The sequence below is a fragment of the Eucyclogobius newberryi genome, unplaced genomic scaffold, assembly GCF_026437365.1.
Source record: "Eucyclogobius newberryi isolate DKJ021-1_F unplaced genomic scaffold, fEucNew1.0.hap1 SCAF_10, whole genome shotgun sequence".
Taxonomy (NCBI): domain Eukaryota; kingdom Metazoa; phylum Chordata; class Actinopteri; order Gobiiformes; family Gobiidae; genus Eucyclogobius; species Eucyclogobius newberryi.
The window spans coordinates 27,651,190-27,672,089 of NW_027315724.1; the positions used below are offsets into that span (position 1 = coordinate 27,651,190).

Genomic DNA, 20,900 nt, shown 5'->3' on the forward strand with positions numbered 1-20,900 from the left:
GCTCCTTTCGTTTTCATTGTTGCATTAAATTATAGGGTTGTCCACATCACTGTCTGGTGCAACCTGTCACACGTATGAATAGTTTGTTATGTTGACTAACACACGGTAGGTTTACTTTTGAATGTATTTCGCAGCATTTGGGGAACAACACAAAACTCTGAGGCAATTTGGCAGAAGTAACTTGTACTGTGAGTGGGGATGGACCCAGTGGCTGTGGCACATTCACTTGGTGTGGAACAGCAGTAGCCTCACCATGCCGGCCAGCACCTTGGGCAACTGCGAAGCAATGACTTCTGACATAAGTTTGGGGAACTCCACCCTCATGGTGTCAGCCCGGATGAATGTGCTCAGACAGGACAGGTTGGCCTTCTTCACTATCTGCGCAAAAAGAGACAGACAAAATGCAGGAGTCATCTAACTACAATACAATAATTACAATATCACACGATGATTACAAAGAATTCTTACATCGTGTATGCCGTCCATCAGCTTGGTCAAGTGGTAAAATCTTTGTGAACTTCCCACGGCGCCCTTTTCCTTCATGTGGATGGCTTTGCTCAGCTCTCGGATGTAGTTCTGCCTCATCTCTTCAAACGCTGCTTGACTCTTGAGTCCTTCCAGAGGCACTAAGAAAACCATTCAAAGTAGTGTGAGAAATCAGACGGCACTATTAGACTATTAGATATGAACTAAAACTACACCGAAGCATTTCCCATGAGCAATAATGACCTTTTTATCTATCTTATTGTACAAATGATTTCACAGATGAGCTTTGTTACTGTTGGAAACATTTCTTCTTAATCCTGTTATAATTGCCTCTTAAATATAATGGCATGCCAGGCCGGTATGCAGTTTGCATAATGGCCTGGCATCGGAGTGGAGGACGCCGTCATCTCCCTGCTGCACCGCTCTCTCTCTCACCTGGAAAAGCCTGGCAGCTCTGTGAGGATTCTGTTCTTCGATCTTTCCAGCGCCTTCAACACCATCCAGCCGCTGCTCCTGAGGGACAAGCTGGAGACGGCTGGTGTGGAGTATGACCTGGCAGAGTGGATCCTGGACTACCTCACAGACCGACCCCAGTTTGTGAGAGCCCGGGACTGTGTGTCTGACACTCGGACCTGCAGTGTGGGGGCGCCCCAGGGCACTGTCCTCGCGCCCTTTCTCTTCACCCTTTACACTGCAGACTTCAGACATGACATGGACAGCTGTGTCCTGCAGAAGTTCTCTGATGACTCTGCCATCATCGGACTCATCACGGACGACGATGACGCGGAGTACAGAGGACTGTCGCAGGACTTTGTGGACTGGTGTCAGCGGAACCACTTCCTCATCAATGCAGGGAAGACCAAGGAGATGGTGGTGGATTTCCGCAGACGCCACCCCACTGCCCCCTTACCAGTGAACATCCAGGGACGGGACATTGAGAGAGTTGACTCATACAAGTATCTGGGTGTTCATCTGAACCATAAACTGGACTGGAGTCATAACACAGACGCACTGTACAGGAAGAGCCAGATTCGGCTCTACCTCCTGAGGAGACTCAGGTCTTTTGGAGTGACAGGGCCACTCCTGAAGACCTTCTACGACTCTGTGGTGGCATCAGCCCTCCTGTACGGTGTGGCCTGCTGGAGCAGCAGCATCACAGAGAGGGAGAGGAGGAGGCTGGACAAAGTCATCAAGAAGTCCAGCTCCGTCCTGGGCTGTGCTCTGGACTCGGTGCAGGAGGTGGGGGACAGAAGGGTCCTGACTAGATTCACATCTATGCTGGACCATGAGTGTCACCCCCTGCAGGACACTCTGTCCGCTCTGGAGAGCAGCTTCAGTGAGAGACTGATCCACCCTCGCTGTGTGAAGGAAAGGTTTCGAAGGTCTTTCCTTCCTGCTGCTGTCAGACTTTATAACAAACACTGTTAGTCCTGAACACTCGCAATACTGACCTAACCATGTGCAATTCTGTCATATGTGCAATTACTGTCGTGATTCATTTGCAATTACTGTGAAATTCATGTGTCGTTGTGACACATATTCATGTGCAATTACTGTCATGATCACATGCAATGGTATTTATGTATTTATTTATTATTTATCTTTATCTTCATTATTTTTCCCCTCCATCCCTTGTTGGGAAATGGGAGGTTTTGTCTGTGGGAGTTTTTGTTTATAGGAGATCTTCTACTGAGAGTGTTTTTCAAACTTCCTATAAGTTATCTGTTCTTTTCCTCTGTATCTACCTGCGTTGCAACAATGAAATTTCCCCATGTGTGGACAATAAAGGATTATCTTATCTTATGCACTCATAGTTAAATTAAAGCTCAGTGATATTGTTGATGAGATTTTTGAGTCATACTATGTGAAGGTGAAATAATATGCCTACAGTAAATGTGACTCTCTCTCTCTCGTAAACTGACTGCACATCATTTAGGAGCCAGAAACAGATAAACTTGACACACTTTTGCCCTGATAAAACTGCTTGATTGATACAACATATTTACTAAGCGGACTTGAGTATAACTGGTGGGATAGAAATGTTAGTTTTCTATCAGGCAAATCGTAAGAGTAGATGACAATAACAATCTGCTCAAGGTCCTGAAACATTGATGTTATTGTGCTGTAAGTTTACAGAAGCTGCTGTAAAAGTTGAGATGTGAACCTGTTGTGCTTTTACCTGTGTTGAGGAGGATTATGGCTTTCATGCAGAGAAACTCCTCTCGAGTGACCTGCAGGTTCGCAAACTCCTGAGGAATGAACTGGATTGCCAGGCAGGGGTCATGGATGGGTGACTTGCTCAGCTGCTCCCTGAAAAAGGCAGCAGCAATAGACATGCATTTGTGATTGTTTTATTTATTCAACCTAAAACTGAAATTAGCTTCAGAAAAAAAGAAAAGAATGACTACTTACTGACTGAGAACAAGATCAGGAGCAAAGTACAAATATTCACTGGTGACGTTCTGAAAGGTGCGCCAGCCCAGAGAGAACACTATTATGTTCATCCATGAATACTGGATCAGGGTCATCTGGTCGTTGAGGTGCAGATTACCAAACCCTTTGAAAGGCATTAAACCCATATTAAATTAGCTGCTCCACTTGTAAATGCATAAAGTAAACAGCTTTGCTTCGTGACCCAACATTTTTGTTAATGTCATCATTGAAACTTTCCCCCCTCAAGTTTTATTGTGATGTAATCTATAAAATGTATTGTTCCTGATGGCGAGCTACATCCTGCCCTCCTGTTACCATAGATATGACAGTAGTGACCCAGGACAGTGTGTTACCTGGCAGAGACTTGGACCATTTGACGATCCACAGCAGCTGTTTCTCACACAACCGGTTCAGACTGTTGAGCAGTATGTGTGGCACATCGGGTTGAGAGTTGTCGAATCCAGAATAAACCATCTCCGGCTCAATGTTCTCCAGGATATTGTGGATTTGATGTAGCTGTACATCTTGTAAGCTAGGGATGAGGGACATGGAGTTCAGGGCCTGGTTTTCTCCTGGCATGGCCAAGTTTGACTGGAACATGAGGGAGGGGGACAAACCCAAGGCCTTTAAGGCCCCAAAACGTTTCAGTTTCCTGCCTATGACACACACACAAGGTCTAGTAAGAAGTGATTAGAGACAGTAGAATTTGTGCCTGTAATACATCACCAAGCTAAGGTTTTTATGTTCTAACTAGCCATGTGTGAAAATTAACCACAACAAAGTCTGGTTTCCCATTACACTTGACATTTTATCAACAATTACCTCCAAGCACCATCCCAGCCTGGTAGCACTTTCTGAGGCGGCATGCTGGGCAGTTTTTCCTCCTTATTTTGTCCACAATACAGTCATTGCGGCCGGCGCACAAATAGCTGTGATGGCCTGTTGAGTAAGAGCGAATACAGTTTATTTTTACAGATGTAATAGATGAGGTCCATTTATGACGACAGAAAAAGAACTTTGATATGAGGAGGATGAGATAGAAGCAAGGCTGTGAGGACAAAGTGACTCTCTTATATCAGCCATCTTGAGATAACAAGCAAAACAAGTCAAAGATGGAGAACACAGGGAACACTGGTCAATCATGCACTAATTCCCCTTTAACAACTGCCATAGAAGGTCAGGATATTGCGGAAACAATCCCAAAGCTTCAGTCAATTCTTATACTGTGTATTTAACAAAAGGAAAACAACAAAACAAGATGGACAAGTAATTGTATGTGTCAGGCTGGAACTGAAAAGGAACTTTGGAACTTTAGTGAAAACATGTCTTAAAAAATACACAAATTTGAAAGGAACAACTCCACAGACCTCATTAAATGGACATTGAGGCATTTATTATTCTCACCTTCTACAGCTCTCTTGAAAAATACTTTGCAGCTCCCGCAGGTTAAGACGCCATAGTGACAGCCTGATGCTTCGTCGCTACAAATCACACACTGTCTCTGAGGGGGCATGCTGGAGATAAACAGTATTTTCATAGTCAAATATTGAACCACATTCAAACATTGGCAATTGACTGTGTTCTTGCCCTTTTAAAGATTGAACATTTACTGTAAAAAAATGATATTTTTTTTCAAAAAACACTCACTGAAGGACAGTTTTTTTTATTTCATTTTGAACAACATTCTTGGCTTGAGCCATTCCATGGAATAGAATGCGACGAGTCTTCGTTCTTGCCTGGTTTCTTATTATTATTATTATTCATGGTCATTATGCCACAACTCGGGCAAATTTGACCCCCTGAACATCGATGAAAAGTCACACATGGGGACATAGACGCATAGAACAGTGCCGAAAAAAGAAAAAATATGAAACGCCTAATCTTTTAGACTTGGAATGGTGATAGAGCCTACCTTTGACGAGTAAACACACCTGGCAGAGTCGCTGTATGATAAACAGGAAGTCAGCCATGTTGAATCAAAGTGGCGCCGCCACGTGTGACTTTTTTTTCAAAATGCCCTAGGTTTTTTGTCCTATTGAGCTCAAAACAACACTTTTTGCAATTGAAATTTAATAAATATTCCAAAAATGTTTGATATTAACACACCCTAAAAAAAGGCTTAATTTCCTGTTTTTTCAAGGACAAATCACGCCTAATGGAATTAATCTACGGAGCTCATGTATCACTCACTAATGCGTTTTTAGGGTCTGATTGGAAATAATTAATACCTATGTAATAAATTTACTCTATAGCGCCCCCTACCCATTGTGTGAAAAACTGATGAGACTCAACACGTCTGATTTGTTTAAAACTCATGGGTTATATTCTCCTCAAGACGCCATGAAAAAAGTGCATTCCTCTTCTATTAGCATCACCATTAGCGGCAGGTCTCTTGGTACGGCGTAAAGTCTAAAGAATAAAGTCTAAAGAACAAAGTCTAAAGAACAATGTCTAAAGAATGAAGTCTAAAGAACAAAGTCTTTCATTGGGTAAATCAAGAGATATGAGTTCAATGTAATGAGATTATGTGACGGAGCAGCGTAAATGCCGTGACAAGTTGGCCCCGACCAAACTGAGAAAAACTGGCTTTTACCTTTTTTTCCCAACATTTGTGATTTTCGTTTTTTGCAGAATGTGAAAGTTGAAGTTATGAAGCAGCCCCTCTGTGCTTCAGATAACACTATTGGTTGTCTTAAACATATACATTAAAGGTTGAATGGACGATTATTTTGGCACGAATCTGAGTCTTGTTTCCTCGTGGTGTGGACTGCCGATAAGTCCTGCCACGTATCAATCATAAAACGTACCTACCGCTCACCTGCAGCCACGTGCGGCTCGTCCCCACGTTTCCGTGTGCCTAAGCGCATGGATCTCTCATAATATAGTTCCCTCAGTGTACGAGGCAAAATGAAGACGGAGAAAGACAGTTCGAGCTGACGCAGAAGTGGACGGAAATCTACGGGAGACGAGATGCGATGTGATCCGTCGCGCTAAAAACAAATGCACGTGTGTGTTGTATCAGTCCGCACGGGGGAGTGCGCATGCGCACTTCCGCCTGCGTTCTCAAATCGCCAAAAAATCGTCCATTGCGCCCTTAAGCTGTTAAAAATTGGTAGTTTTAGGGTCTTTTTCCAGCGCTCCTGGGGGGCATCACCTTTTTCTAGCCAGGTATTGTTGATCTTTTTTTTCCACCAATCAGCTGCGAACCACATGGCTAAAGCTAGTGTTCTCCTCTCAGAGACATTATTCATTACTCCAGACTGTCTTCAGAGCTTACATTCCCTGGACTGCATTGCAACGGAACTGAGGTACTTTTACTCTAAAGTATTGCTTTAACACTGTGTTTTAAGGCGGTCTCGTGATGTCACTTTAGCCTCGTCACTTTTGCCTCGGCACCGGAGCAGAGATGGAGCAATGCTAAGCTAACACGCTGCTTCAGTGCACTCTACATTATAAATACGTGCTTGAATTTAATGTGACCACTTTCTGAAAAATTAACATCACTTAGTCTCTTGAAACTAGCTGTTTTGGGATGGTATAATGTCTGTATCTTTGTGCTTTTTACTGTTTTTTACTATAGCCTGCATTAGCTGGTTTAGCTTGTTAAATTCCATCCATCCATCTTTTGCCGTTTTATCCGGGGCCGGGTCGCGGGGGCAGCAGTCTGAGCAAGGACTCCCATACTTCCTTCTCCCCAGACACTTCCTCTAACTCCTCCGGGGGGATCCCGAGGCGTTTCCAGGCCAGCCGAGAGACATAGTCTCTCTAGCGTGTCCTGGGTCTTCCCCGGGGCATCTTCCCGGTGGGACATGCCTGAAACACCTCCCGAGGGAGGCGCCTAGGAGGCATCCGGAACAGATGCCCGAGCCACCTCAGCTTGCTCCTCTCGACGTGGAGGAGCAGTGGCTCTACTCCGAGCTCCCCCCGTGTGACCGAGCTCCTCACCTTATCTCTAAGGGAGCGGCCAGCCACACGGCGGAGGAAACTCATTTTGACCGCTTGCATCCGCGATCTTGTTCTTTTGGTCACTACCCAAAGCTCATGACCATAGGCGAGGGTAGGAACGTAGACCGACCGGTAAATAGAGAGCTTTGCCTTTCGGCTCAGCTCCCTCTTCACCACAATGGTCCGATGCAGCGACTGCATCACTGCAGCCGCTGCACCGATCCGCCTGTCGATCTCACGCTCCATCCTTCCCTCACTCGTGAACAAGACCCCGAGATACTTAAACTCCTCCACTTGGGGCAAGGACTCCCCACCCACCTGAAGAGGGCAAGCCACCTTTTTCCGGTCGAGAACCATGGCCTCGGATTTGGAGGTGCTGATTCTCATCCCAGCCGCTTCACACTCGGCTGCAAACCGTCCCAGTGCATGTTGCAGGTCCGGGTTTGATGGAGCCATCAGGACAACATCGTCTGCAAACAGCAGAGATTAGATCCTGTGGTCCCCAAACCGGACACCCTCCGACCCCTGACTGCTAGAAATTCTGTCCATAAAAATTATGAACAGAACCGGTGACAAAGGGCAGCCCTGGCGGAGTCCAACATGCACTGGGAACAGGTCTGACTTACTGCCGGCAATGCGAATACAGCTCCTGCTCCGGTCATACAGGGACTGGACAGCCCTGAGCAAAGGGCCCCGGACCCCGTACTCCTGGAGCACCCCCCAAAGGACACCCCAAGGGATACGGTCGAAAGCCTTTTCCAGATCCACAAAGCACATGTGGACTGGTTGGGCAAACTCCCATGAACCCTCGAGCACCCGATGGAGGGTATAGAGCTGGTCCAGTGTTCCACGATCGGGACGAAAACCACTCTGCTCCTCCTGAATCCGAGGTTCGACTATCGGTCGGATTCTCCTCTCCAGTACCTTGGAATAGACCTTACCCGGGAGGCTGAGGAGTGTGATCCCTCTGTAGTTGGAACACACCCTCCGGTCCCCCTTCTTGAACAGAGGGACCACCACCCCGGTCTGCCAGTCCAGAGGCAAGGTCCCCGACAGCCACGCGATGTTGCAGAGACGTGTCAACCAAGACAGTCCTACAACATCCAGATACTTGATACTTTAGGGACTCAGGGCGGGTCTCATCCACCCCCGGAGCCCTGCCACCGAGGAGTTTGCGAACAACCTCAGTGACTTCAGCTTGGGTGATGGATGAGCCAGCCTCTGAGTCCCCGGTCTCTACTTCCTCTTCGGAAGACGTGACTGAGGGATTAAGGAGATCCTCAAAGTATTCCTTCCACCGTCCGACGACATCCCCAGTCGAGGTCAGCAGGCCTCCACCAACACCGTTTACGGTGCGTAAACGGTGTTGGTGAGACACTGCTTCCCCCTCCTGAGGCGCTGGACGGTTTGCCAGAATTTCTTTGGTGCCGACCGATAGTCCTCCTCCATGGCCTCCCCGAACTCCTCCCAGGCCCGGGTTTTTGCCTCTGCGACAGCACGAGCCGCGGCTCGCTTAGCCTGCCGATTCCTGTCGGTGACCTCCGGAGACCTACAAGCCAGAGTGGCCTGATAGGCCTCCTTCTTCAGTCTGACGGCATCCCTTACTTCCGGTGTCCACCACCGGGTTTGGGGGTTGCCGCCACGACAGGCACCGGAGACCTCTCGTTCACTGGGGGTAAACTCCAACACGTGGCGGCTGAGCTGAGGGGCTATAAGCAAGCCCACACCAGCCCGCCGCCTCTCCCCGCGGGCAACACCAGAGAAGTGGAGCGTCCAGCCCCTCTCGAGGAGATGGGTTCCAGAGCCCAAACTGTGCATGGAGGTGAGACCGACTATATCTAGTCAGTATCGCTCAACCTCCCGCACAAGCTCAGGCTCTTTCCCCCCCAGCGAGGTGACATTCCATGTCCCCAGAGTTAGTCTCTGTGTCTGGAGATCTGGTCGCCGAGGCCCCTGCCGTCGACTGCCGCCCAGATCTCTCTGCACCGGCCCCTTATGGATCCTCCTGCGGGTCGTGGGCCCACGGGAGGGCGGCCCCACGTCGCTCTTTCGGGCTGTGCCCGGCTGGGCCCCGTGGGGTAAGACCCGGCCACCAGACGCTCGCCATGGAGCACCCATCCCAGGCCTGACTCCAGGCAAGGCAAGGCAAGGCAAGTTTATTTGTAGAGCACATTTCATACACAAGGCAATTCAAAGTGCTTCACAGCAGGAAAAATGCATTCAAATCACAAAGAAATTACAGAAACAGAAATACAATAAAATTAACTAAATTCAAAATTATCAATCCAACTGATTTTCTAAACTAATAAAATCACAAACAAAAGAGAAGAGTGCAAAGAAAAAATCCTTTCAGTCATATGCGTCAGAGTTGAAGCCTGTCTCACATCTTCAGGAAGACTGTTCCAGATTTTAGCTGCATAAAACTGAAACGCAGATTCCCCATGTTTTGTCCTGACTCTGGGCACCAGCAGGAGGCCGGTCCCTGAGGTCCTCAGAGTCCGAGATGGTTCATATGGCACTAACATATCCAAGATGTACTTTGGTGCTAGGCCATGGAGAGACTTGTACACAAGCAGAGCTGCTTTAAAGTCTATTCTCTAAGCCACAGGGAGCCAGTGCAGAGACCTGAGAACAGGACTAATGTGATCATACTTCCTGGTTCTAGTCAGGACCCGAGCAGCAGCGTTCTGGATGTACTGCAGCTGTTTTACAACTCGTTTGGAGAGGCCAGTGAGCAGGCCGTTACAGTAAGCAGGCCGTTACAGTAGTCTAATCTACTGGAGACAAACGCATGGATAAGTCTCTCTAAATCTGGTTTTGACACTATATTTTTGATTTTGGCAATGTTTTTTAGATGGTAAAAAGCTGCTGATGTTATTGATTTGACGTGGCTATTAAAGTTCAAGTCTGAGTCCATTATTACCCCCAGATTTCTAACTTGGTTTGTAGGTTTTAGAGCGAGACTCTGGAGGTGACCGCTAACACTTTCTCTTTGTTTCTGTGGGCCAAAAACGATTATTTCAGTCTTGTCTGAGTTCAGCTGGAGAAAGTTGTTTTGCATCCACAAACTGATCTGTTGGATGCAGTGACAGAGTGAATCTACTGGTCCATAGTCACCTGCCGATAGTGAAACATAGATCTGAGTGTCGTCTGCATAATTGTGATAGGACACATTTTCACTGCGTATCAACTGACCTAACGGCAGCATGTAGAGGTTGAACAGAAGGGGACCCAGGACTGACCCTTGGGGCACTCCACAGATCAGGGTCATGTGGTCTGAGACACAGCTACCAATTTCAACAAAGTACTTCCTGTCTTCCAGATAGGACCTTAACCAGTTTAGGGCAGTGCCAGTGATGCCCACCCAGTCCTCTAGTCTCTGTAAGAGGATCCCATGATCGACAGTGTCAAAAGCAGCACTCAGATCTAACAGAATTAAGACTGAGGCTTTGCCCGTGTCAGTGTTCAGGCGGATGTCATTTGTCACCTTGACAAGAGCAGTCTCAGTGCTGTGATGAGGTCTAAAACCTGACTGAAAAACATCAAATGAGTTGTTTATTAAGAGGAAATCTGTGAGCTGTTGGTAAACAACCTTTTCAAGGACTTTGCCCAAAAATGGCAGATTAGAGATGGGCCGGTAATGACTCAGTACTGCGGCATCAAGACTGCTCTTCTTTAGGAGAGGCTTTATGACCGCAGTTTTCAAAGACATTGGGAATGTTCCAGATTGAAGCGACATGTTAACTATGTGAGTGAATGGTGCTAACAAACTGTTCAGCACAGACTTTAGAAATCTGGTGGGTAACACATCAAGGCAGCATGTAGATGAACTCAGACTGGTGATGATCTCATGGACAGTTTTGTCAGTTACTGGTGCAAAGTGAGTTAGCTCTAAGTGTCTTGGTGGTTTTAGGGTAATTTTTTGCATTGTGGGATTTATAGCATTTTTAATGCCCTGAACTTTGTCATTAAAGAATAATGCAAACTCATTACACTTGGATGTGGAAATGAGTTCTAACGGCAGCTGAGCTGGAGGGTTTGTTAATCTGTTTACTGTGGCAAACAGGACACGCGAGTTGTTACTGCAGCTTCCAATTATTTCAGAAAAATATCTTTCCCTAGTTCTACATAAGATTAGGTTGTACATGTTCAGCTTTTCTTTGTAAATCTCTTTTTGAACCTGGAGCTTTGACTTGCGCCATTTCCGTTCGGCCCTGCGGCACTCCCTTTTCTGTGCCCTGACCGAATCATCATTTCTCCACGGCGCCTTCTGCTTATTTTTAACCATTTTAGCCTTTATAGGGGCGATGGTGTCCAGAACATTCAAAACACTAGATGTAACAGAGTTCAACAAATCATTTACATTAGAACATGAGACATTTTCAAAGTTTATCATTTCCATAAACAGTGCACCTGTGCCATCACTTATGTGTCTCCTCTGAACAACTGCAGGACCAACCGGAGGTTGGGGAGAAACAGGACAGGTCAAAGAAGACACAGAAATGATCAGACAGAGCAACATCGATCACATTAACATTTGAAATATTTACCCCCTTTGTAATTATGAGATCTAGAGTGTGTCCTTTGCTGTGGGTGGGGCCTCTCACATGCTGAGTAAGACTGAAGGTTTCAAGGACAGCATCAAGCTCTTTAGCATTTCTGTCACAAATATTATCAACATGCACGTTGAAATCACCTGTAATGACCAAACCATCAAAGTCTGTGCATATGACTGAAAGCATCTCAGTAAAATCATCAATAAAACTTTGGCAGTGCTGGGGAGGCTTGTATAAAACAATGAAGAGAATGGATGGAGACCGTTTTAGCTCCATTTTAAAGGATACATACTCAAATGATGAAAACACCCCAAAAGGCAACCTGCGGGTAGTTATTTCATCTCTAAAGACAGCACAGACTCCACCCCCTTTTTTGTTTTCTCGTGTTTCAGATTCAAACTTAAAGTTGGGTGGAGCAGATTATATCAGAACTACATTTCCTGTGTTTTTGTCAAGCCATGTTTCAGTTAAAAACATAAAATCAAGATTATAAGAAGAAATAAAATTATTAATTAAGAGAGATTTGTTACATAAGGATCTGACATTTAGCACAGCAAGTTTCAGACTAGTTTCAGTGGGACTGGGCTTTTTCTTTTCACAGGGAATATGAATCACATTTCTCAGATTGGGCCTGACTCGCATTTTGTTTTTCCATCTGTGTGATGATGTGACTACAGAAATAGCACTAGGGGGGGCTCTTTTTACATAGGGCCCCGGGTTGGTTTGATTTTTAATGTGACAATAAGTCCCGGCAACGCTGAGACCCAGTGCATCCTAGCTATGGGAGATACCAGGTAAAAGGCGAGGTTGGATGGGTGGTGGGGCTTTTGTAGCCAAGGAGAGTTTGGGACCAGGTGAGAGGCGAGGGGGGATGGGTGGTGGGGCTTTTGTTGGTGTAGTCGGCATAGCCCTTGCTATATTGGGCGTGAGTGGAGCCATCTTAATGCCTGATTTGATCAGACTTTCAAAATGGCTGGGAAGGCCCATGGGTGAGAGTGGAGATGAGAAGGAGAATGATGAATCTTTAGTGGGAGTAGATGTTGCAGGGGGAACCCAGGGCTGGTGTGAAGGCAGGGGCGATGACAGGGATGTTGTTGGGCTTGTCACAGATGGGTCCAAGGCCTTTGAAGATTGTTCCTTTGCTGGAGGCGGTGGAGGTGAATGTGGAGCAGCTGGAGCTGAATCCTTTGCTGGTGGTGGTGGAGCAGCTGCTGATGAATCCTTTGGTGGAGGCTGAGGTTGTGGTGCTTTTGATGTTGAAACATTGGCTCGGTCTCTGGCTGAGGGAGCAGGAATTCTTCTCTCATTCCTCTCTTCTCTAACTATCTGCTCAGGACCCTGTCCAGGCCCAGTCCAATGCCTCAGAGCGTGGAGCAGGTTCTCTGTCAGCACCCTCACTCCACCTCTGCATAGGTGGGGGCCATTTCTCTTAAACAGGTCCTCTCGTTTCCAGAATAGATAGAAGTTCTCAATGTAGTGTAGTCCTCTCGGGGAGCACTCTTTGGACAGCCATGTGTTCAGCTGAAGAAGCCGGCTAAACTTGTTTATCCTCCTGTCGATGTTTGGAAGAGGTCCACTTATGAAAGTTTTGATTTCCATTTTATCAAGACTTATCAAGTCTTTTTTCAAAACTTCAGTCTGTTCCCGCCGCATGTCCACTGCACCCACGTGCACAATCAGCTGTTTAGCTCCTCCATGCTTAGCCATAATATTTGGAAGGAGTGACGTTATCTCAGAAACAGTGGCGCTTGGAAAAGAATGTGTGTTTATCTTTTCATGCGTCATGTGACTTATCGCGCCGTCCCCAACTAAAACAATCTGCGTGACCTTGGCAGATCCTCCTCGCTGTATTTTGGCCACGTCATCTTTCCTTTTTTCATTTAATTCCATCTCTGAAAGTGGTAAAAATCTGTTGGTGAGCTGTATTTTAGGTGACTTCACGTTATCTTTGTATCGTTTAGGCTTTGCTCCAAGTTTGTTCCAAGAAACAGCCTGGTCTTTCTGGTTTTTAGACAGTTTTGGAAACGACACAGAGTCACTGCGGTTTAGGTTGAAAGTAGCAGTTTTTCTTGTAAAAAGTGTGCTCTTCTTACCGTCGGTTGACACAGGAATGGTATCGTGAAGAACTTTTTCAGATTCCAAAACAAATATCCGTGTTTTCAGCTCATTAATCTCTTGTTGATATTTCCGACAGCGTTCACAGTCTTTCTCACTTCTTCTCCCGGACATGTCGCTGGCGTCAGATATGTCGTTAAAACTGGAAAAATGTTCTTAAAATCCTTGGTTTACTTGAAAAAGTTTAAAGCAAAAATGTTTGGAAGACAAAAACTGATTAAAAAGCAAAATAAATAAGGAAAGCAGCGATAGCAAGCGGAGCGAGCAAAAAAGCGTGTGCACTCTTCGGAAGCAGGAACGTCTCCAGGATGCGGCCCCGGTGACGCCGATCCGGGCGACGTAAACGGCCTTGTTATTTGCTTACAGCTTTGATGCCAAGAGACCAGGTGTGGTGCTTGCAAAAAGTCACTGTGAAGCAGAACCTGTGGAATTTCAGCTACTACGCAATTCAGCTGTTCTGCCTCCAGTTGACAATCTCCATGTCCTGGTCCCACCTGGACTGAACATTGACAGGCAGACCTATCTGCATGAAAAAATCAGGCCTTTCTGTACTGACGAGGCAAAAGACATCACATGCCCAGCGCCGAGAGTCACAGCACAGAAGAGTGCTTCCTATTGCACTACATAACTTTATACTTTTTATATTTCGTTATGTACATATCATGCCGTTTAGTGCTCAGTGTTCAATGTTTTGCTGTTTGTGTTGCACTGAATCACCGATCATCACAATCGACAAATGGCAATAAACCCTATTCCAAATTCCGATTCTTGGATTGTAAAAGGCCCTGAATAGCATCACTTTCATCATCAAGTATTTCCATTTCAATATAATAACTTCTAATTCTGATTCAAGTCCAGTTCACATCAATAACAACACTCCTCTTGAGTCTTTAGTGACAGCTGTAGGGGGAAGGTGCTGTCAGTGTGACAGGGGGGAGGGATTATCCCAATGAGATGCAAATAAGCCACCCTGTGACTCTGGGCTCACTCAGGTGAGAATCTTTAGAGGCTTTTCTCAGTGAAAGGGTTTTGAGAGTTGTATACATTCAAATGACCACAACTTACTCAAATATTATCAGATGTGCATGAATGAGACATCATTGTATAGCTTTGAAGTCACACTTTCAGAATCTGAATAACTCTCCGGGTAGACTTGTAACTGGTTTATCCATGGTCAGTATGTTATTATCGGTATGCACATATTCATTATTACATATTAGTTTGTGTTGTCGTGTAAGTGGCGCAGAAACTAATTTAGAATACATTATCATTAGTCCTGGGCTTTATTCAATTTAAAATGTGTCATCCGATAAATGCCCATTTAATCCCCATGTGTTAAATGAAAAGAGAGTTACCCTGGGAAAGTAGAGAAAGGTGAGGGGTTCCTCACGACCAGGCTCTGGTTCGGGTGGCCCTCGTAGGGTGCATGAGTGAAGGGCTCCCCTGGGACCCCCGTGGACTGGCCCCAGTAGTTCGGCTCGGCAAAAGTCGTGTGCATCGGCCAGCGGGACACCTCGCTCTTGAACATCTGGTGGTGCGGTGGAGGGGACGTGTGCGCGCTCACGTCAAAGCTGACCAAAGGTTTACCGGACTGAGGGCTCCTGGACCTGACCAATGCCAGCGGCTCCAGAGGGTTCATGTCTATCAGAAAGTTGGGAGATCCGTCCTGGACCGACCGTGAAGCCACTGCGCTGAAAGCGTTGGTCTCGCTCCCAGGCAGAGTCAACAGCTGCTTTCTCTGGGGGTCGCAACAGGTGTCCAGTGCGCTCAGGTCTGCGGGGGTGTCCATAATCACCAAGGGTTCCTTCTCGTCCTTAATGAATCTACACGAAGAGGAGAGAACGACCGGGTTTGAAGCTCTGTATCTTTTCGTAACGTCCTCCCAGGGACCCACGTCGCACTTGAGATACTCAGTACTAATACTACTGCAGCTGCTGGTTGGTTGGTGTTGTTTTATGGCGGTTGGCATCCGAGTGTTGCATTACTCAGACTTTGTCGTAGTCCTTATAAGTTCTTTTTCCATTGCTTTTACAAAGCCCATGAGGTCATGAGACGTCTTTGTTGTTGTATCCTTTAGAAGTTCTTCTTCCATCACTTTGGTGTTTCTAAGCCCATGAGTTCAAAGCGCGTTAGAACATCCTCTTGCTCCTCATCCTCGGCTCAGTCTCCAACACACCCCAACTCTATAAACGTTTACCCAACCCTGTGCTATATAAGTAAGCAACCACAGCCTGTGGTTTCGGAATAATGGGCGGGAGTTCACTCTGCGGAACGTTCTTGCAATCCAGTCACAGGGTTTCTGTGAGGCTGTGGTTGCTTACTTATATAGCACAGGGTTGGGTAAACATTTATAGAGTTGGAGTGGGTTGGAGACTGAGCCGAGGATGAGGGGCAAGACGATGTTCTAACGCGCTTTGAACTCATGGGCTTAGACACACTATAGTGATGGAAGTAGAACTTCTAAAGGATACAACAACAAAGACATCGCATGACCCCATGGGCCTTGTGACACCTAAGCAATGGAATAAGAACTTTTAAGGACTTCGACAAAGTCTGAGGGGAAGGAGAACTTCTAAAGTTGTTGTTGTTGTTGTTGTTTTATGGCGGTTGGCATCCGAGTGTTGCATTACCGCCAGACTTTATTCCATAGACTGTTGTTGTTGCTGTTGTTATTGTTTTATGGCAGTCGACATCCGAGTGTCGCATTACCGCCAGACTTTATTCCCTAGACTTTGTCGTAGTCCTAAAAGTTCTTCTTCCAGTGCCCTGACTTCCAGTGCTTTGACAAAGCCCAAGAGGTCATGAGATGCCTTTGTTGTATCCTGTTGTATAGCCTACATGTCTGCGGCAGAGACTAACTTAAAGAAGCTTGATGTGGAGCAAGCCCAGGCCTTGCGCATCTGCTGTAGGGCTTTTAGGACCTCCCCTGTCTCGGCGCTGCAGGTTGAGTTGGGGGAATTGCCGTTACGGCTCCGGAGGCTAGAACTTCTGTCAGCTTACTGGGTGAATGTGCAAGGTCATACGAGCTCTCACCCGGTGAGGGACTTTCTCAGGGTTGATGGGGGGCAGAATGAGGCTGGCAGTATGTTTTTTAGCCAGGTAGGAAATGCGAAGGCGCGGCTTGCGGGGGTTGGTGATCTGCGTGTGAGCCCGTCGGTGGCTTTGTCTGCTATAGCTCCGTGGAAGTTTGTCCCGGCTCCTGTTGATGTTAGCTTGCATGGCAAGCTTAGAGGAGTCGCTGGGAGGGCACTGCAGTTTGCCGTTCAAGCGCTCATCGATAGGCACTCAGGTGATGTGTTTATTTATACCGACGGGTCTAGGGATCCTGAGAGTGGGCGTACTGGCGCTGCTTATTTTGTGCCTGACCTGGGGCTGGCGGTCAAGAAGAGGTTGACAGATCGCCTTTCTGTTTTCACGTCGGAACTCATAGCGATACGGCTGGCATTGGAATGGGCGGAATCTGCTTTGCAGTTGTAGGGTAACATACTAGTACAAGTACTGTAAGGTTATGAATGTCCACCCACTTGTGAAGGGGGCGGGGCATTCAGGTTTGATATTGATTAAAGAATTGTTCAAGAATTCAAACATGACACACTGCCTAAATGTGGGTAAGTTTGAGTCGTATTTTTAAGAGAAGAATGGGGCACCAGCCGGATAATCGGCAATTTAACAACTCTAAAATCAGATATCTAGATTAATTGATTAATTAGAAATTAATTTGCTCGTTGATCTAAAGGTTTGAGAACGTAACCGTGACATTGACCCCTTTTCTGGAAATGAAGGAACACTTAACCAAATGTGGGTTATGAAGATTTAATGACCAAATAATTAAACAGATAAATATGAATTAGGAATATGCAAATGAGTCGATAACAGATGGAAAACACTAGACATGATGGTTCTAGATCTATCTAGGTGTGTGTTAGAGTTAAGTCTAAGATGAAATTCAGCCAGCCTGTGAAGTGCATCATACGAACGGAACCAGAAGCTGTGATCCTGAGGAGACGGGCCTGCTTGGGGTCCAAGGGCCTGCTTGGGGTCCAAGGGCCTGCGTGGAGTCCAAGGGACTGCTTGGGGTCCAAGGGCCTGCGTGGGGTCCAAGGGCCTGCGTGGAGTCCAAGGGCCTGCTCTGGAGCTCGGCTCTGACGTTGTCTGGCCAAAGAAGGACTGGATCGGTTCTGCGATCTGCGTTCTCCTTGGCTCTGAGGCGTTCCAAATGAAAAGGCCGTCGTGCTGCTCCACCGATGTGGCTGATCTAAAAGGCTGTGGACTTGAAAAGTTGCAAAAGGTCCTTGCTTGATTTTGCGTGATGCAGCATCAATCACGTTTTTAAAAACGGGCACAGGTTTCTTAGTTCCGGGAGGGAACATTAGCTTCTCTTGGAATAGTCTTTGTCCCGTAGCGTAGCATCGCTCACGCTAACTAGGCCCGAGGCCTGCTCCCAAGGCCTCATGGACCTTGCTGGTGGGACCCTGGATGGAGGGTCGAGCTTCAAAAGAAACTCGGATGGAACTCGCTCTGGAGCTCGGATGGAACTGGTCTGTAACTCTCTGCTCTTTCCTTTTGTCTTTCCCCGCGGGGGTTTTGGCACCCTGGCTTCAGCCAATCAGCATGCACGCTGGGGTCAGAGCTGATGAGGAGACGAGATCTGGCTTTAGGCCACAAGAGTTACACAAAAGGTAAAATTGTCCACAAAACAAGTTATGAAACAGTTAAAATGACATGTTAAACACAATGACACAATATGTACATGTAAAGTCATCTGGTGGACACATTTTTGCAATCTGATGATTGTCTGTTAAAACCACTAAAGCCGCATAGTCTTTCAGCGTTTTAGCGTTTGTCTTGGAGAGATTGTTACTCTCTGTAATCCAAAAGGAGTCATTTGATGAAGAGTTATTTTCAAAGTTCAGAGCGTCTCTGTTGTCGCTATCACGTCCTCTTTCTTCTGAGGGCAGTAAAACTCCACACGGGCAGTACATAACACCTAGCCCGCATTCCTGTCACCATGGCAACAGGGGGAGGGCATCTGCATATCCTACATCCCCCCCTTTTGTGGCAATCTTCGCCCATGATACGAGGTTGGCACAACTTGGCGCTGATGAAGATGTCCATGGTCCGTTGTCACAGAGGTGGCTTGGTTCTACGCTAACTGTGTGGCAAGTTAGGCTAGGATGTGCCTCACTAAAGCTAAGGTGTACATAGACTAATGTTGGTTGAAGTCTTTAAATGCTAAAATAAATTTGCAAAATCAAAGTTTTGCTAATTTATTTGGAGAAATTTCAGCAAAACTACCTGTCTTTGGAGGTGGTAGCTAATGCTAAGCTATTAGCTGAAAGCTGATAAAGGCTGTGTTCTTAGCAGGGAGCTAAGTTCACTGCTATTAGCGATGGCTAATAGTAGAGAAGTTGTGGCTATGCACATGAATTTATCAAAATTTTGAGATTCATAAATTTTGAGATAGCTGTTGAGCGATTTACCGAGGCAGTCTTATCAAAACAAAAACAAGGTTGAAAACTAAGCCTATGAAAGCTAAGGTTTACATCAATACAAGAATATTTTGCAAAAATTGATAAGAAAAAGATTTTTGAGCAAAATCTGAGAATTGTTTGTTTGCTGACTGTATTGAACTATGTTGTTCAGAGTTTGGTTGCAGTCGTATTGAAAACATTAACCTCAGTAAAAGAAAGGTGCATAAAGATTAGTTAGAGGGTTGGAAAAGAGGTTAGTAGAAGTTAGAACTGCTCCCCCCGTGGTTGAAGAAGGGATTGTTGTTTAAGCAGCTTAGCGTTGCTTGTGTAGACGCTGAAAGGTTTGTGGGTTTAGGTTCACAAGGACAGGCTTTACCCTATTTTGTGTCTATTTACAAAACAGAAACTGTACGTTTCATGTTTATGTACAAGAGCGCAGCTTGAGCTCTAAATAAAGTCCGTTGTTCTGGACTTTCGTCGGTCTGTTTTATGTTTTAGGGCAGTTATGAACTAACCATTGTACCTGGCAAAATACTATGCTGTGCTGGTGTTGTTAAAGCAAGTATTTTGTTTTTCTGCGTCCGCAGGATTGGCTACAGGTGCATTTGTTTCTCGTGTCTTTTATCACATGCTCTTAAGCATGTAGACAGCAGGGTTCCTCCTAATGCCAATGTCTTTGTCTTGTTTGGGTGCCTTTGGGACTTGACAGAGGACTTTACTGACTGGTTAGCTACCCCCCTGTGGTTTTGACACATCACGAGGGCAGGCAAAGTGAATGTGTCTTGGAACACAAAGAGCAGACACTGTAGGGCCTGTGGGTGGGACCAAAGGCCGAACATGTGCATTAAGGAAATCTCACGAGCAGCATTTGTATCAGTGATGACAAGAAAGGAAGATCAGGGCTGATGCAGGTGTGACATTGGCCGACAGGGAAAATAAGGAGTGGGTGGAGGAGGGACCAGAGGTGGTCACAGAGGCTGCAGCAGAAGAAGGGGTGGGATGGGTGGGTCTGGGTTGAGCAGAACCACGAGTTGTGCGCTTAGGTTCTGAATCAGCCTAAAAAGAGAGTGTCATACTTGATAACTGCTGTGCTATGACGATTCATTTTGAGATTAGTCTTGTTTGTCAGGTTAGTCTTGTCTAAGTCTGTCTGTGGGCGTTTCTGCTCCAGTGGAGTCGTGTCCCGGCACAAGACGTTGATTTGGGCTCTTAAAGAGATGTTTTGTGTCAATTTGAGGCCTGTTTTTCTATCTTTCTGATCCCTGTGGTTTGGGAAAGATCTGTGTGCCGCTGAGGCGGTCTTATAAGTCTGACTCTTGCTCTTTCCGTTCACAAAAGGAAAAGGTTTCTGCACTTGTGCTGAAGGTGTCAGTTGTTTAAAATCGATTAGGGGTTCAAACCGATTAAGTAGATCTTGACCTACAAGGAGAGGAATTGAGTTGAGTGAAGACAAGAAGAAGGGATGGACTACAGTCACAGGTCCGATTGTTAAGCGGATTCGAGCCATTTTGGTGAGGACAATGTTAGTGTCCGCGTACGGCTGGACTTCAAGGGAGCATGAACTGCAGTTCAGTTTTCTTCCGTTCACATCAAATGCTCTCTGCAATTTGTTGAAAAGCACGTGTGCTATAACACTGATGTCAGCAGCTGTGTCAAATATTGCTTCTTGTTGGAGCTCGTTGTCAAGGATAGTGGGCAGATAAAGTTTTTGATCTGGGCCCTTTTTAAGAAGGTTGCATAAAAATCGTCTGAAAGGACGTTTGGTTTGGTTGTCAAGTGCATAATAGTTTTGAAGTTCGTTTTCTGAACTCACTATTTGTGATGCACTGTTTTGACTAAGAGCATGTGTTGGGTTTGATGCTGGGTCCAATTTCTGCTATGTTAAGCTCAGATT

The 20,900-nt window shown here is 46.1% G+C and overlaps 1 protein-coding gene across 1 annotated transcript; it reads right to left on the minus strand.

The window, feature by feature from the left end:
* Positions 1-222: 222 nt before the first annotated feature.
* LOC140369899 (progesterone receptor-like) lies at positions 223-15,504 on the minus strand. Its single transcript, XM_072456989.1, has 8 exons — positions 14,891-15,504; positions 4,324-4,433; positions 3,742-3,858; positions 3,273-3,575; positions 2,899-3,043; positions 2,666-2,796; positions 469-626; positions 223-378 (listed from the first exon to the last, which is right to left on the minus strand). Exons 1-8 carry the CDS (start codon positions 15,502-15,504, stop codon positions 223-225), a joined length of 1,734 nt encoding a protein of 577 aa, XP_072313090.1.
* Positions 15,505-20,900: the final 5,396 nt, after the last annotated feature.